This window comes from Garra rufa, chromosome 5 (assembly GCF_049309525.1).
Source record: "Garra rufa chromosome 5, GarRuf1.0, whole genome shotgun sequence".
Taxonomy (NCBI): Eukaryota; Metazoa; Chordata; class Actinopteri; order Cypriniformes; family Cyprinidae; genus Garra; species Garra rufa.
In genome coordinates, this window is record NC_133365.1 from 43756090 (window position 1) to 43775097 (window position 19008).

General features: G+C 35.9%; 1 protein-coding gene across 1 annotated transcript in view; it reads right to left on the minus strand.

Moving 5' to 3' along the window:
• Nucleotides 1-17167, minus strand: part of atp8b5a (ATPase phospholipid transporting 8B5a) — a 40751-nt gene extending 23584 nt beyond the window's left edge. The window contains exons 1-6 of the mRNA XM_073840564.1: nucleotides 17114-17167; nucleotides 4005-4087; nucleotides 3815-3873; nucleotides 3001-3114; nucleotides 1843-1941; nucleotides 350-411 (exon numbers count right to left, since the gene is read on the minus strand). Of these exons, the coding sequence (XP_073696665.1) occupies nucleotides 350-411; nucleotides 1843-1941; nucleotides 3001-3114; nucleotides 3815-3873; nucleotides 4005-4047 (377 nt within the window). The 5' untranslated portion in view covers nucleotides 4048-4087; nucleotides 17114-17167. The remainder of the gene's footprint in view (nucleotides 1-349; nucleotides 412-1842; nucleotides 1942-3000; nucleotides 3115-3814; nucleotides 3874-4004; nucleotides 4088-17113) is intronic.
• Between the last annotated feature and the right edge of the window lie 1841 nt (nucleotides 17168-19008).

The window sequence follows — 19008 nt, forward strand, 5'->3', positions numbered from 1 at the left end:
GGTAACACGGTATTAAGAATCAAGTGTGTGTAAACTTTTGAACAGGGCTATTTTTATAAATTATTTTCTCTTGTGGACTATATGTAAATGTCTTTTATGTGAAATATCTTATTCAAGTTAGTACTAAATAAAAAACATTTAGCAGATTCTGCAAGGTGTATGTAAACTTTTGACTTCAACTGTATATATACACTATACTATGTAAATACACTATAACTTCCTGGTGGCAAACTACTGAACCTACAATAGCTCTTACTGCATTTGATGTCATGTGAAATTCTTGTATGAAAAAGGCGTATAGACAACAAGACTGCAAAAAAGTGACAAACAACATTTGACAGTCACTCACTTTCCATTGATGAGCACATTCACTTTACGGTTATTAACCTTCCTGTCACTTCTGTGGCGATTCTGTCAGAGGAAAAAAAAGAGAAAAAAGAAAAATCATGTTGGAAATTTAATGAAAGTTAAGAAAAGCCCTCATGGGCTGAAAGAATTTTTGAAAACAGAAGAAAATCCAATTCAAGGTCTTTAAATGCCAAGACCTTCTACATCCAGAAACCAGGTCATCTCAGATTTTGGAGAAGAGAGAAAGAGCAGATGAGGAGTGAGGAGTGTAATTCCCTAATAGTGTAATCCCTCGTCCACTCCCCTCAGCAGGAACATAAGGACTATTGTATTCCTGTTGAGGGTGAGGTTGCTTCTGTTGACGGTATCAAATTTTCCAGTCCACCGCTGACAAATTTTAGATCCGTAACCTTTTGCTTTACGATTTTCTGCTGCTCAGAGGAAAGTTGGCTTGAAATGGCCTGTGTGCCAAAGTAAAGGGCATTTAAATTAGACGTAGACTTAGTATTGTAGCAAAAGCTGCCAGTCTCTTTAACTAAATGTCATTTGTTTCCATAAGACTCACAACTAGAGCATGGGAAAACCAGAGCTAGCTCAATTTGGGTTCTGGCAGAAAGTCTGGAGATCCTCTGGATAACATGGGGACAGAAAAAATGAATAGGGGTCCCACAGTGTCGCCTGTTTTTAAAAATACTCAAGCAATTCATACTCCTTACCAGGTGCAATGCAATAGTTACGAAGACTACTTAATGCACTAATGGGATGTCAAAGTGGGCAAGGCTATCCAGTAATACACAGCATATAACAATCAACGAAATGTTGCACTGTTGATATTTTCTCTTCATCATGTGGTCTTAGCTGTTTCTAAACACAGCAGGCAAACCCAAAAAGGAAAATTCTGTCATCATTTCCTCACCCTCATGTCGTTCCAAACCTGCATGACTTTAGCTGTGTCTCATTTGAAGGCTGCGTCATCCGGAGGTCGCATTTGTAGGCTGCATACGTCATCAAGGATGTCTTATTTGAGAAAAGTAACCATAAATTGACTGTTATTCCTTGTGAGATGTAAAATACTGTAATTTCTTTTTTACTTTGCAATTTAATGGTTACTTTTCTTAAATGAGACTGCCCCGGTGACGCATTTGCAGCCTTCAATGCTGAAATGAGACGCAGCTAATATGTCTTCTGTGAAAGACACTAGAAGATATTTATAGAACGAAAAGTGATAGTTAAACAGTTTCTGAGAATAAACAAACAACACAATAAAAGTCTTCTTTTGTGTTTAGCTGAGGAAAGAAAGTCATACAGGTTTGGAACGAATTTTCATTTTTGAGTGGACTGTCCCTTTAAAGGCTTCTGCAATAATTTGGGGAAAACGGTCTAATCGCAGTCAGATCTTGTTGTTTCCTCTCAAGAGGGGAAAAAAAGAAGAAATATGAACAAAGTATGAATAGATCTTCAGTTTGTTGTATACAGTCACATGTGTGTACTTACAATATCATCAATGGCGTCTTTGGCTGCAGTCACTGATAATACTAAGACTAGAGGGACGACTGTGGTGAACCAGGACAGGGAAGAAATAGCAGGAATAACCTATAACACAGACAAAAAATGCTAATGTGTTTCAAATGTGGAAACAATATATGTGACCCTGAACCACGTCATAAGGGTAATATTTTTTTGAAATTGAGATTTATACATCATCTGAAAGCTGAATAAACAAGCTTCTATTAATGTATGGTTTGTTAGGATAAGACAATGGCTGAGATACAACTATTTGAAAATCTGGAATCTGAGGTTGCAAAAAAATCTAAATATTGAGAAAATCTATTTTAAAGGTGTCCAAATGAAGTTCTTAGCAATGCATATTACTAGTTTTGATATATTTACGGTAGGAAATTTATAAAATATCTTCATGGAACATGATCTTTACGTAACATCCTTTTTGGCATAAAAAGAAAAATCAATAATTTTGACCCATACAATGTATTTTTGTCTATTGCTACAAATATACCTGTGCTACTTTCAACTGGTTATGTAGTCCAGGGTCACATATTAAAGCAATGCTAACAACATACTAGTTGTGAGGCAGAGAGGTTGGGCTTGTACATATACAAATAGGAGACGTTGTATCACTCAATATGACAACGTGATTTCAACTTACGAAATGCAATTTATGATATGATTATTGTCTCTTATGGATCATGTAATTTTTCACAGTTACATAGACTTCTGTCTTCCCCTTCATCTGTAATAGCCGCCCATGAGTGTAACGAAAATGGCTGCCGCCAACTGACTTCTCTCAAAGTCAAATCTAGTAATGCAAGCTAACAAAGTTAACTGGGTCATGAGACGGTCATTCTTGTGCAAGTATTTAGCAATTTCGAATGTGTGGGGCGTAGGCTTACTACGGGAAGTTAGTGTCATGTTATGATCACATTGTGTGCAATATGCATGACTAAACCAAATAAATCAAATTGAGGAAACATCCTCAAAGAATCTCACTTCCTTTGACTTAGACTTTGTTTCCAAATCCCTATTCATTCATTTACTTATTTTATAGATTGACAAACTAATCAAAGAATATTGTGAACATCTCACTCTGGTAACCTGTTTCCAGTGCTCTACTTGGTAGACTTGGATTTTACGCACCTGTAGGATGAGCAGGAAGAGGAAGTAGGCATTTGCGATCCTCTGGAACTGCTCAAACAAGTTGAGAGGCAGAAAAGTGAAGGGATTGTATTTGGAGGTCTTGATGGAATTGGTCTACAGGTGGAAAAGATAAAAGAGGAAAGATGATTCAATAGTGTTGCTCAGATATTATGTCACGGGTTACGATGTGGTTTGTCTAAAGATTACAAATGCTTTGTCATTTCCATTTAAGTGATAAGTGATGAAAGACAATGACAAATAAGTGTGCTTTTTTGTTCTTCGATAGAAAAGTCTCTAAAAATAACTGCAATCTGTTAGGAGGAAACTGATGCATATGTGAACCTGGACCACAAAACCAGTCATATGGGTCAATGTTTAGAATTATACATCACCTGAAAGCTGAATAAATAAGCTTTCCAGTGATGTTTGTATAGGACAATATTTGGTGACATACAACTATTTAAAAATCTGGAATCTAAGGGTGCAGAAAATCTAGATATTGAGAAAATCACCTTTAAAGTTGTCCAAATTAAGTTCTTCGCAATGCATATTCCAAATTAAAAATTACGTTTTGATATATTTACGATAAGAAATGTACAAAATATCTTCATGGAACATGATCTTTACTTACTATCCTAATGATTTTTGGCATAAAAGAATCAATAACTATGACCCATTTAATGTATTGTTGGCTATTGCTACAAATACACCCGTGCTACTTATGACTGGTTTTGAGGTCCAGGGTCACAGACAAGACATAAATGCTCAATTTTGTAGGTTTGAATTTCTGTCAATTTTCTGATTTTATACTCACAGCATATTTGAAGGATGAGTTATATTCTCTGTCATTTGCTCTGATTTTCCTCTCCACCTCTAAAAGAAAATATAGAGTGACTGAACTGTGTTTTCTGACAAATTATATAAAACAATGACAAGATTTATTTTTGAGTGATGAATGACTTTGATTTGATAGTGTTCTAATGTCAGAGCTGTATGTTGTGTACCTTTTTCTTTCTTCCGCATACAGTCTAAGCCAAAGAATGACATGGCTTCCCTTCTTTCTTTTCAAGGATTAATCATAATTTCTCTGAAAAAAAAAGAACAAAACATGTGTCTGAGAACCATTTCCCTTTCAAGAAGAGTGTGTGAACTGCTTAATGATGATGGTGATTCAAAAACAATATTTAAGCACTTTCTGTTTGTACAAAAGCACCAATACTTCCTGATTTTGAGTTTTTAATGGATAAATGCAACTGTGGTACATTGTTTATGAACACACTGAAACACAACCATTCAAAAGTCTGGGCTTAGTTAGCTTTTAGATTAAGAAAGAATGTACTAAATTGATAAAAAGGGACAGTAAAGACCAAAAAAAGTGATTAAGAACTGTCATAAATGCTGCATGTCTATTCTCAATATTACTATACTGTATCAAAAATAAATGCAGCCTTGCTGAACGTAAAACACTTTTTTGAAAAACATTTAAAAAATCTTACAGACCCCAAATTTTTTAAAGGTAGGCTATATATGCACACTTACACACCACACACACACACAAACACATTTCAAGTTTAGGAAACAGCACTTGAAGACCCACCCATTGGACAGAATTCCAGAGTGACTTCAGTGCAAGAGTTAATTATAGAAACCACATGTGTGTGTGTGTTTAAGAATGTGTTTTAAACGTACAGCACACAAGCTAGAGCACCTCTGGAAGAGCTGTTTTCCACTGCGGCCACAGCTTAGTTATGCTATCCACATCACTGGAAAAAAACTAGTCATTATGAAAACCCAGAATAAATATTTAACTGGTTACAAATCAGTACATGTCCTACTCAAGTTTAATTGGAACACTTAAAGGGATAGTTACCCAAAAGTGTAAATTATGTCATCACTTCATCACACTAATGTAGTTTAAAACCCGGATGACTTGAGATTCTTGACTTGACTTGAAAGGAGCTATTCAACTGAATGTTCACAATGGTCCATCCACTATTGACTGCAGCACAGTAAATGTATCATAAAAGTAGGGCAAATAACAATTTTTCAAAAGCTATGGCAGAAGAGAAAAAAAACGTAATGGTTTACATAACTAATTGTGTACTTTTCTTCATAAAAAGTCATCATATAACTACTTTCATTGCCATTTTGGTGCTTTTTTTTGTCCTTTTTTAAGTTTGAGTGCCCCATCTCATTGTATTCTATCAATCATATATCATTTATTATCATGTTTTTGATTCTACGTTTCATTGTAATCTGTATAATCAACATACAGAGTCTTCACATTGCAAAATCTAATTTTCCCACTCTAAATGTCAGTAATGACTGAGGGCCAAAACAAATAAAACATGTCCTGAAACACAGACAACACCCAAGCCAAATGTGCAAACTTTGTGAAGTTAATTCTTCACGGCAACACGCAGGGAGTGATTTACAGGAAAATAGGCAGAATAGAAAAAAAATAAAAGGGGTCACTGAGTGAAAAGCAATGCAAGTGGTTGGAAAAAGACAGACATGAGTTCCACTTAAACCACAGAAACAAATACAGGGGTTCTGAGGGGGTCTAAAATGACAAGGCACAGGCCACAATACGCACAGATAAAAACCACATATGCACATCTATGTTTGCAAACACGCATGCTACAGCAACACCTGTCTCCTTGTCTCACAGTATGGTTAGGCTGTACCCTCACTGTAAAGCAGAAAAGTAGTCACTGTAAAAAACTAAAATATAAAATGTATTGATATTATCATTTTAATAAATAAAAATACATTACATAAACGTTACATATGCAGAACATGCTTAATGAAGTAAGGTACACAGAGCAGATGAGGCAAAAAGCAAGCAGGGAAAAGAAAAGAAAAAAGTCCAAAAACCACAGGAAGAAAGAGACAAAACTTTCAGTTTTACTAATCACATACTATAAACCATCCACTCGCGCTCTCCCTTTCACAAGCACGCACTTGCCTCGTAAATTCCAATTACATTTTTGAGAAATTTGAATTGCTTTGCAGAATTGCAAATTGAATTTGAATTTAAAGTAGAAAAATGAACTGTAATTTAAAGACAAAAATTAAAATGCTTGAAACTAGTGTTATTTTATGTCCTGTCATCCTGTCAATTAAAGAGCAGGTCATATGGGTTTTCAAAAAAAATAAAAAAAATTGTTTTTAATGTAAACAGTCAACAAAGTTGTTAATAAAAAAAGTGCATGATAAATAAATATATCGTCACTCAAAAGAAAGAGTCGACTCTGAACCACCTTAACAAGTTGTAATATTTTCGAATCTTTAGCCTGTTACCTATATACATCACTCGGTAACACATTAGCATGATCCCCGCCTGTCCGCGAAATATGAACACTCCGACCTGCCCACAAATACTTCCGCTAGTTAGTGTGTTTACATCAGGGGTGCCCAAACCCTGTTCCTGTAAAGTTCAGATCCAACCCTGATCAAACACAACTGAACCAACTAATAAGGATCTGAAGGAGCACTTGGGTGTGTTTGAGTAGGGTTGAAACTAAACTCTGCAGTAAGGTAGATCTCCAGGAACAGGTTTACATCATGTTGAGAAAATGTCGCGTGTGTCATTTTACAGAGGACTGCTTCTCTAATCTTGGTGAGTTCAAAGCAGGATTCTCTAAACACTTGTCCATGAAAGATAAGTCTGTACCGTCTTTATTTGGACCAACAAGCATTTTCGAACCACAACCCATAAGTATGATTAATACGTTATGTGTACATTTTCAATTGAACGCTCAAAATCTAAACTAAAAGTTTTTAGTGCTAATATGTGATGTTTACCTAGTGCAGATTTAGGTTTCCAGGTAAACCATGATATTACCGGCTTACTGAAATAGTTCTGATAATTTGCTGTGAACACAGTATTTCCTAAGAATGTGTCGATTAATGTAGACTGTCGTTGTTCTAATTACTTTGTCTAATAATAATGTAGACATATTTTGGTTTACAAATTGTATTGTTTCATATAGTCACATTAACACTCGGCTACACTGTAAAAAAAAAAAGTTGTTTTACCTTAAATTAGTAAGTGTTCGTGCTGCCTTAAAATTTTAAGTTTACTCAACTCAAATATCCAAGTTGTCACATAGTACAACTTGACATTTCACGTTGACTAAACGTAAAATTTTACGGCAGCACAAACACTAACTTTTTTAAGTTGAAACTTTTTTTTTTAACAGTGTAACATATCCACCATTTATTGTTTTGTAATAAGTGTTTCATTTCCGACACTCATTGTATTCGGAAAAAACAAATCACAATAGAATTGGCAAGCTGACCAATCAGAGCAGAGTAGGCTTATGGAAGGGAGGGGTTTACGGACCTTAAACTCAGAACTGCACTGAACTGATCATTTTAAAAACATTGCAAAATGATTCTAATACTAAATGTATATTCTGAGTAAACTACAAAGTTTTCTGACCTTAGATGTATTTAGAACCTGTTGTAGGGGGACTCCAACACAATATTAGGACAAAAATACAACATGACCTGCTTTTTAAATTCCAGTTCAACTTTTGAAGGGTTGTGCTAATTTAATTCAAAATTAATTTCAAAGGTGAATAAAATGGTCACTGCTTATCAATTCTAAACTGAAACTGTAATGTAATGAAATAGATAAACACATAGTTAGTTAGTTATAGTCAAAGAATTGAAGGCAGCACCTAGAAAATCCCCAATTCAATACTCTGACCTTCCTCTCTTTGGAGGAAAAAACAATGACTGGCGATTTTACAAACACTGTCTGGAGTCAAGAAGTCAAGTGGCAGTCATATGTGTGTACGTTTTTTGAAGGGCTATTATGTGCTCTCTTGTTTTCCACCTTTCCCTTTCACACAAAGCCAACAAACATTTGAAATCTTTTTTTTTTTTCCCTGTGCTTTCCTATGTTCCTGTGAGATGTGATTATAACCCCATTCCGGTTTTGTTTAAAAAACAAAACAAAGCAAAGGAGTGCATACACATGTATGTGCATGTGTCTGGGTTATATCTGAGTGAATTCAAGTTAAATAGGCAGACAAAAGGCGTAAGATCCTGTCTCTTGATGAGCTTGGTGTGTCTCAGAATACCCCACATGCCTGTGTGTGTGCTGGCATGCTCTGGTCACTATTGTCCCACACCACTTCAGATAATCTACAGTGCCCTGAGGGGTATTTTTTAAAAACCTACGACTATAAATGTGTCATTACACAGAGAAGCCGAGACAGAGAAACAGACTTTATAATGAATGAAAAGATTATGCAAATAAATAATCAAATAAATACATGAAAAAATTGTGTCACATGCTATTGCTATTAATAAATTCAGGCTTTAATTACAAAAGCAGATAAATCATTGGAAAAAATCATAAGGGTGTGAAAATATAGACAGTAAAACCACTTTAGTGGTTTTGAAAGTAGGGCAGTGCATTGCACAAGTGGTTCTTTAGAATCCCACTGAACCCACTGAAGACAAATGGAAATGTTACTGGGTGTATGTATGCATGTATGTATATATATGTATATATATATATAATGCATGACAATGGTATAATGCACAATGGTATAAACCAACACAAACAGCAAAACTCACTCAGTCTGGTTAATTGTGAGGGGAAAAACATTGTGAAGTACAACATTCTGATTAACCGCTGAAAGATTATACAATAGAAGGAAGCGTTAAAGACAAACAAGTGAACACTTGTACAATGTAGTCTGGATAGACTGTGGGAAAGCTAAAAGACTAGCAACACCTAGTGCAACACAACATTGTAACAACAAAAACAGTGAATGCTACCATACTACAATATAGATATATTACACAACATTCAAATTAATTTGTATTATAAGCGTCAAATGTTTCAGTCTAGAGTCCCGATTGCAACACATAGCTTTTGTAGTTTACCACATGCATCTTAGGATAGTGTGAAACATGCAGCAACTTGCAGCAGGATTCCTTAGAAATGCAGTAAATGCCTAGTGAGCAACTCTACTATGGAGACTAAAGTGCTGGGAGAGTTTGTTTGAAACTGATGTTTGTCAAGTTGAAAGATATGTGTAAGTTAGAATAGGTTAACTACAAATACATTTTAATAGCAGTTATACTACAAGCTACTAACAAAAGGTAGCCTACCAAATGAAAAAGCAGTTTAGTAGGCAATACATTTTATAATTATCCTATTAAAATTTAATTACAGCTTTTAATCACACATTATGAATGAATGAATGAATTTCTATTAGAGTGACAGCAAATTCAAACAGATACATTTAAACTGCTGAAACTAGAAAACACCAATATAATGGATAAGTTATAAAAAACAAACAAACAGGTAAACATTTCACTATAAACCAAAAGACCTACATAGTGTACAGGTACTTGTTGTTAATTGTATTATTTTATAATAAGTCTATATACACTACCAGTCAAAAGTTTTTGAACAGTGAAATTTTTCATGTTTTTTAAAGACATATAGTCCTGTGATCAAATTTTCAGCATCATTACTTTTTGTCACATGACCCTTCAGAAATCATTCAGCTGATTTGCTTTTCAAGAAAGATTTATTATTGTTTTTATTATCAATATTTAAAACATTTGAGTATTTTTTCATGATTATTTGATGAATAGAAATCTCCAAAGATCTGATTTTATCTGAAATAAAAAGCTTTTGCAACATTATACCGTTCACATTATACCATTAAAATGCTTAGAGCTTTATTTAGAAAAAAGAATGCTTAAAATTGATTAAAATCAAAGGACTTTCTATTAATCTAGTAGAAAAAATCTACTTTAACATTTTTTTGAACAGCAAATCAGAATAATAGAATGATTTCTGAAGGATCATGTGACTGGAGTAATGATGTTAAAAATTCAGTTTTGAAATCACAGGAATAAATTACATTTAAAATATATTCAAATAGAAAACAGTTATTTTAAATAGTAAAAAATATTTCAAAATTGTACTGATCAAATAAATGCAGGTTTTTAAAAAAACATAAAAAAATCTTACTGTTCAAAAACTTTTGACTGGTAGTATATGTATATACTTTAATACTTAATGAATAAACAATGCAAATATTTTATAATATTAATATTATATACTATTATATTCAACTATTTACACTATTTCCCTCAAATGCAATGATTCACCTGATTAAACAGGCATTCGAATGCTACACATAAAAAAGAGAAGAACATTCTAAGAGAGCATATGATTCAGTTCATTGGTCTGTAAAGTTCAACACCGCTGCTGATGCCTGCTTTAAGTTCAGTCTAATACAAAAACTAACCTCTATACAAATATTTGGGTTAACCAGATGTTTTTTCCCAAAACTGGCTAACAAAATGTTTCCATGAAAATATTTTTCTTTCAGTTATGCAAACATCATGTCACACGCAAGATTAAGTGTCCTTCAGACATGTAAACCTTCCAAAACTCATCCACAGAGTTTCAGAAGCTCTGATAGGATCACTTTCAATCAGGTCAACAGAGACAAAGGTAGCCAAGACTAAGAAAGACAAATTTCCCTCTAGTTTACATATTAAATGGCTAGTGAAGGAATGTTTCCAAGCAGAACACCTCAATAAACAAAAGTGCTCATCCAGCACTAATGCACCAGGACAGTACAGGAACCTCACAGGAACCTAGTTATACATTAAAAGCCAACAGCATCATCTCTACCCTTCCTGAAGCAGAACTTCTACTTAATGTCTGTTTAGTGAGCTACAGGCAACAAAATGTGAAGTGTGCCACTGTTGCAGTGGGATTTCATCATTTCCTTAGCTTCACTCAGGGGGTGCAGGAAACATGCTGACTGAGTCAGTCAGAGGCGTATCATGGGAAGAGCAATACAATGGCCAGCTGAAGCTAAAGAGCAATGTTCAAGGTTAAAACATCTCACTGGAGATACACGGTTAGGGATATAGATGTCACATTAACTTGGTGTGAACTGAATTTATTCTAGCGTGAGATGTTTGACATTTATGGAAATCTAACTGTTGATGACAGCTGAGTACAGTCCAGGGTTGCCAGGTTTTCACAACAAAACCCGCCCAGCTGCTACTCAAAACTAGCCCAGTTGTCTCAATGGTAGTGTAAAAAAACACTCTTTTTACCATCAAAATCAGCCATTTTTAGAGCAAGCTATTCTGTTGCATGTTCCTTTAAATGCTAATGAGCTCTGCTCGCCCCGCCCCTCTCTGCAGTGGGATGACAAGCCGTAATGTTTACTTTAGCCACATTTAGCCATGTTTAGCTGCAAAACTTGCTAACAAGTTTCGCAGCTAAACCATAGACTGTAAAAAATATGGACGTAGTGTCAGTGACGTCACCCGCAGGTTTCTGAAGAGCGTTTTTGAAGCCTATAGTGGGCGGGAGTTGGCCATCGCCATCTTGGAATCGCGTCACTGCGCGTCACTCCAGGATAATCAAAACTGGGCAAAAAGGCAGGACGTGGGTGGTGGTGACAGCAGCAGCAATCCCCCTGTCACTTAAGTGGCCACGCCCTTAATTATGCAGACCTTTAAGGCTTAATATAACTTAAATAGATGAGTTATAAAAAAATTCACCCCCTCAAAGTTGACATAAAGGGCAAAACTAGCTATATAGACTAAAACCACTTTTGTATCAGGCTGTAAACATACATTTTTCTGCTGTAAAGTTGGGCATTTTTACAAGGCCAGCCAGTCTCTAAGAGCCAGTCTATGAATTGCAGTTTAAGTCACTTCCGTGTTGGTTTCAATGCTGAGAGTGGGAGGTTGCCGCTTGAGCTAAATGCGACTAAATGCGGCTAAAGTAGACATTATGGCTCATCATCCCACTGCAAGGAGGGGTGGGGTGAGCAGAGCTCATTAGCATTTAAAGGAACATGCAACAGAATGGCTTACTCTAAAAAGGGTTGATTTTGACAAAGTAAAAAGAGTGTTTTTTACACTACCATTGAGAAATGTTAACCAAAGTATGTTATAGACTTTTCATTAAGACCCTAAATAATCATATTAACTTGTGGAAAATGGGCATCTGATGACCCCTTTAAGAACTAGTCTTACCAACTAGAAGTAAGCCAAAGGGTAATTGGTCTTACGTTTTGGATTCAATATACATGTAGGCCAATCTACGTTATGACCAGACTTAAAGATCCACTGAAATGCTTTGAAACATGCAGCGTTATTCTATATGTTGACGTAATTTCAATTGAAACAGAAAAACAGGGCGGGACATATCAAGCAGTCCTGCCCCCTTTTTTAAATAGCCAATAGCGTTTCATTTATATCACAGCTTGGGCCAAAGCTTTTGAGAGCTCAGTAAAGCCGCATTTGACAGCATATGGCAGCTGCAATCTCATTCATATCTCTGGTATATAAAATACACCATTCTGTATAGAATTCAAATGGGTCTGATAAGTTTTATGGCCTGCGCTGTCTTGCGCATATGATCCGCTGGGTGCTATCCTTTCTCTGGACCATATCAGACTGTGCGTGCTGTGGCAGCTTGCGCAAAACACCACAAAATCAGACTTCTTTCGCCTCAATGGAAAGCATATTTACACTGTCTGAATTGTTCCCTATCTCCTACATAGTGCACTACATGCCATTCACCATACAGAAAATACAAATTCTGTGAACAAGTGACCAATTTCAGCCGCAGCATCAGCATCTATTTATAGTGTAGTGGATAGGACGCGTCAGATTCTAGAGAGCATTTGATTGGACAGAAAGTTTGATGAGAAGATAAGGGGCAAAGTGACGTCATCAAAATCGTTGATCCATATTGGTGGAAGTTAGACACTAAGTTTTGAATGCTTTTATCTTGTAAGTGCAAATTTTGTCATTGTTTTGAAACACATAACCTTAAGACTAACATATTCATACTAAAAGCCAAAAAACATAAATGTTAAGGAAACAAATTAGATTAAATTAGCTATATGCAGTTTATAACTATGCAGTTACCAGCCACTGGTATCTATGTACAGTCGTGGCCAGAAGTTTTGAGAATTACATAAATATTGGAAGTTGCTGCTTAAGGTTTTATAATAGCAATTTGCATATACTCCAGAATGTTATGAAGAGTGATCAGATGAATTGCATAGTCCTTCTTTGCCATGAAAATTAACTTAATCCCGAAAAAAACTTTCCACTGCATTGTTAAGAAGGCTTCAGGGCATCCAAGAAAGTCCAGCAAGCGCCAGGATCGTCTCCTAAAGAGGATTCAGCTGCGGGATCGGAGTGCCACCAGTGCAGAGCTTGCTCAGGAATGGCAGCAGGCAGGTGTGAGCGCATCTGGACGCACAGTGAGGCCAAGACTTTTGGAAGATGGCCTGGTGTCAAGAAGGGCAGCAAAGAAGCCACTTCTCTCCAAAAAAAAAAAACATCAGGGACAGACTGATCTTCTGCAAAAAGTATGGCGAATAGACCGCTGAGGACTGGGGCAAAGTCATATTCTCCAATGAAGCCTCTTTCCGATTGTTTGGGGCATCTGGAAAAAGGCTTGTCCGGAGAAGAACAGGTGAGCGCTACCATCAGTCCTGTGTCATGCCAACAGTAAAGCATCCTGAGACCATTCATGTGTGGGGTTGCTTCTCATCCAAGGGAGTGGGCTCACTCACAATTTTGCCCAAAAACATAGACATGAATAAAGAATGGCACCAAAACACCCTCCAACAGCAACTTCTTCCAACAATCCAAAAACAGTTTGGTGAAGAACAATGCATTTTCCAGCACGATGGAACACCGTGTCATAAGGCAAAAGTGATAACTAAGTGGCTCGGGGACCAAAACATTGACATTTTGGGTCCACGGTCTGGAAATTCCCCAGATCTTAATCCCATTGAAAACTTGTGGTCAATAATCAAGAGGCGGGTGGACAAACAAAAACCCACTAATTCTGACAAACTCCAAGACGTGATTATGAATGTCACAGGGAAGGTCAGAGACGTGCGGATCCATTCGCAGCATTTATTAGATAACACAAAACAAACAAACACAAAGGGGCAGGCAGAAATCGTCGTCAAAAAACAGGCAGAAAGGTCGGGGCTGGCAGCGAGAATCAAACACGGGAGGGAGTCCAGGAATCAAACACACGGGAAAACAAACACGGGAAGAAACGCTCAGAATTACGACCATGAGGAACAATAAGACTTCGCAGAGTGGCTGTGTGTGAGAAGCTTAAATGCAGTCAGTGTGATGAGGAACAGATGTGTGCAGCAATCAGTGCAGTGGGTCACGAGGAGCAGGTGTGAGCAGTGATTGGTGCAGTGGCTTGTGGGGGATGAAGTCCCAGATGTGTAGTGCAAGAGTTTGTGATGACAGGACAATGGAGACTCAAATGGTGACAATGAAAGAATGGGTTGCTATCAGTCAGGATTTGGCCCAGAAGTTGATTGAAAGCATGCCCAGTCGAATTGCAGAGGTCCTGAAAAAGAGCCGACACTGCAAATACTGACTCTTTGCATAAATGTCATGTAGTTGTCGATAAAAGCCTTTGAAACGTATGAAGTGCTTGTAATTATATTTCAGTACATCACAGAAACAACTGAAACAAAGATCTAAAAGCAGTTGAGCAGCAAACTTTGTGAAAACTAATATTTGTGTCATTCTCAAAACTTTTGGCCACGACTGTACTGTACAGATTAGGTATTTCTTCCAGTCTATAAGATTTTTTGTCTTTCGTTTTTAGTCTGATGGCTAAGACAATCAATAACACACATCTTCTTAACAGGATGCATGGTTTGAGTTTTATTTAATGGTGCCAAAATGTAATGCTTCGAGCTGTTAGTCATAATACCGGACTCAAACTGTGAGCAATAGTAATAGTGATGCTTGCCTAACCAAGCGTAAATAAGATGTCATACTAGTTGTGGCATGCTGGTGTCCTTTTACTATTGTTATTGTTAATAGTAGTTTATTCCTTGCTTTTGTTATCCATGCTAGCAGCTTCAGTGTTATCACAATATAATAAAATTTGAGGAACTCAAATATAGTTACTTCTGTTTTTACTGAAATCCCCTCAAGGGAATAAAACATTGAACAACTAAACTAAACTTACTTACACTTACACTTATTTATACTGACACATAGATTGACTTAACTAGTCTTGACTGAACTTGCCATTGAATGCCACACCAATTTACATAATTTCATCAAAGTAAAAAATAAAATAAAAAATTCTAGTAAAGGTATTGAAGCGATAAATCACAACTAAATGGAAAATCTATAAGACAAGAACTGATGAATAATTTAGTCATTCCTTACAACGCCACTCAGGTATAGCCAAAGGAGGGACAGTCCTCTCATTTTACCAGATAAAGGCATGTCATTTGTATCGGCCTTTTAATTATTTATCCATTAACAATAACAGCCTGTCAGAGAGATAATCATATCTGATCAGACAGAGCCTGCTGTGTGTTGTCACTGCATTATTTATCTGCTGTATTTGACAATGAGTTATATGGGCCACCGGAGGAACTCAGGGTCATGCGACAGTCACAGACACACTAAGCCATCATACACATTACACAGCCTATGACAAACTCCTGAACCTGAAGAAAACCAGACCTCAGATTTGTACTAAACAAGCCATGAAAATATGTTACAGTACAACACAAACGTTAGAACATTTTTTGCTTTTTTTTTTAATAGTCTGTAATCAGTAATATTAAATATTCACCAAAAACAACCAAATATGATTATACACTTTCAAAAAAGGTTCCGGTTAGAACCAAAAGAGGTTTTTCAGTCTACTCTATTTAAAAAATAAGTTAAAAAAAAAAAAAAAAAAAAAAAAAAACACCCATAATTTATATAATATATATTGATAATACAATAAAACAGTAATATTGTGAAATATTATGTATTTTGATGCATTTTAAAATTTAACTTATTCATCTGATAGTAAAGATGATTTTTTAACAGCCATTACACCAGTCTTTAGAAGTCATTCTGATATGATAATTTGATGCTCAAGTATTTTTTTTATTTAGTTTTGAAAAAAGCTGCTTATTAATATTTTTGTGGAAACAACGATACATTTGTGACCCTGAACCACAATACCAGTCATAAGGGTGAATTTTCTGAAATTGAGATTTATACATCATCTGAAAGCTGAATAAATACGTTTTCAATATTTGACCAAATTTAGCCATTATTATTAATTAACTAGCCATAATTAACTATTTGAAAATCTGAAATCTGAGGGTGCTAAAACAATTCTAAATATTGAGAAAATTGCGTTTAGAGTTGTTTTGATAAAAAAATTTTTTTTTGATATATTTACAATAGAAAATTGACAAAATATCTTCATGGAACAAGATCTTTACTTAATAATATCCTAATGATTATTGGCATAAAAGAAAAAAATATAATTTTGACCCATACAAATTTTTGGCTCTTGCTACAAATACACCCATGCTACTTAAAACTAGTTTTGTGGTTCAGGGAAACCTTTACTAAGGACTCTTCTTTTCTTTTTCACTTTTCATCTAATGTAATGTATCCTTATATATCAGTTTTTCAGATATGGTTGGAAAATGTTGCCTTTTTATATAGTTTCATGTATGGTACACTACAGTGCCTGCCAAAATGAATATGCTTTCAGTGAGTTACATAGAGAATTTCACACATTTAATCAGGTTTTATCACTGTTGTGAAAAAGTGACCAAATTAAACTATTAATTATGTTTGTTTTTTTACTTTGTCACAGAATAACAAAAGAACAGAAATGGTTTACCTCAATTCTAACCTGGTGTTAGAGTAATGCTGTGTGCCGTACAGTATGTTTCTCTGACAGCAGACTGGTTAGAAAAGTTGTACAGTCAGACAGAATGCAAATTTCAAAACAACTTTCGTAGTTTCTTTTTGACACCTAATGTACTTGTAGAGAAGACAAAGATTACCAAAAACTCACCCTCAGGCTCTTACGTGAACCTCTCACACTTCCCACCCTACTTTTAAGACTGCTGACAGACCAAAAAAAAAAAAAAAAAAACCCAACGAACAACTCTTTCACACTCACACCCACAATTTTACTTCCTGTGTTTTCCAGGACTGTCTGGCGAACCCCCCTCTACTAACCTTGACCTCTTGCTGCACCCCTAACCTTTACCTTCAGGATTCTTACCGTAAGTGTCCTACGTTGACATCGTAGTGTGTGTAGGTCTAGTGTGGCAGTTCCTTCTCCAGCCAGAGATCGCTAAAGTCAGCCAAAGAGTCTCCTCCTCTTTGTCTTGCCCTTTTATTTTCTCTTTCTCCTCCTCCTTTCTCTCGCTTCTCAGTCGTCCATCTGCTCTTACTTTACGTTGATGGGAAACAGGGAGTGCAGGCTTCCAGCCTAGACTCATTCACACAAACACACACACAGTCAGTCACAGACCCCACCACACACACTCAAGATAAACAAGGAAGAGGGGCGGCAACTTGCAGTGCTCTCTGCTTGCTCCACTCTTGTGATAGTTTATCTGAGGTAAAATTTACTCTTGGTCTTCCTGTGTAATAAACTCCGACTGTCAAACTTTTGTTAAGATCTCTATACATATCTCAGTCTCTCTCTCTCTCACACACACACACACACACACACACACACACACACACACACACACACACACACACACACACACTTGAAAAGTATCGATTTCCTGCACACCAAAAAAGGAAGCTACTCTTTTTTCCCCATTCCTCTAACCACTGACAAAGTACAGCAGTACTGAGCATGTTTACTATGACCACAAGGCCACACACAGACAGAATTCACACAACATACCCGTTTACTTAACCATTTAAACAATGACTTCTCTTTTTATATAAAGCCAATTATATTCAGTCACCACAGACACACATTCACTATATATATTTAAACACACACACACACACACACACACACACACACACACACACACACACACACACACACACACACACACACACATATATATTATATATATATATATATATATATATATATACACATATACATATAAATATATATACATACATACATACATATACATATATATATACACACATATACATATAAATATATATACATACATACATACATACATATATATATATATATATATATATATATATAATATATACAGTGCCTTGCAAAAGTATTCATACCCCTTCATTTTTTTCACATTTGGTTTTGTTGCAGCATTATGTTAAACTGCTTTAAATGACTTTCCACATCAATCTACATCTCATACACCATAATGACAAAGCACAAAACAGGTTTGTAACAACTTTGCAAATTTATTAGAAATAAAAAACTGAAAAGATGCCGTTGCATAAGTAATCATACCCTTTTCTGGGACACTCGAAATTTAGCTCAGGAACATTCATATTGCTTCTAGATGTTACTACACTTTGAGTGTTTTGAGTTAAACTGTGGCAAATTCACTTGAATGAGTGTGATTTAGAAAGGCAAACTCCTCTAAGAAAAGGTCTAACAGCTGAAAATGCACATCAGAGCAAAAACCAAGTCCTGAGGTCAAGATGACTGCCTGTAGAGCTCAGTGACAGACTTGCGTTAAGGCAATTATCTAGGGAAGAGTTCAGAAAAAAACCTGCTGCACTGAAGGTTCACAGAAGCATGTAGCCTCCATTATCCATAATGGAAGACGATTGGAACATCTAGGACTCTAGAAAATGTCTGCCAGCCCCCATCCAAGCTGACAGAGCTTGAGAGGTGAAAAGGTGAGGCAAAGAATGGCAGATAATCGCCAAATGCAGATGTGCAAAGCTTGTCACATCATACCCAAAAAGACTTGCGGCTGTAAAGGTGCTTCAACTATGTACTGAGTTAAGGGTATAAATACTTATGCAATGTACTTATTTCAGTGTTTTATTTTTAATAAATTTGTAAAATTTGCAAATCTGGTTTTTGCTTTGTCATTATTATGGTGTATGGAGTGTAAACTGATGTGGGGGAAAACTCATTTAAAGTAGTTTAACATAATGCTGCAACAAAACAAAATGTGAAAAAAAATGAAGGTGTGTGAATACTTTTGCAAG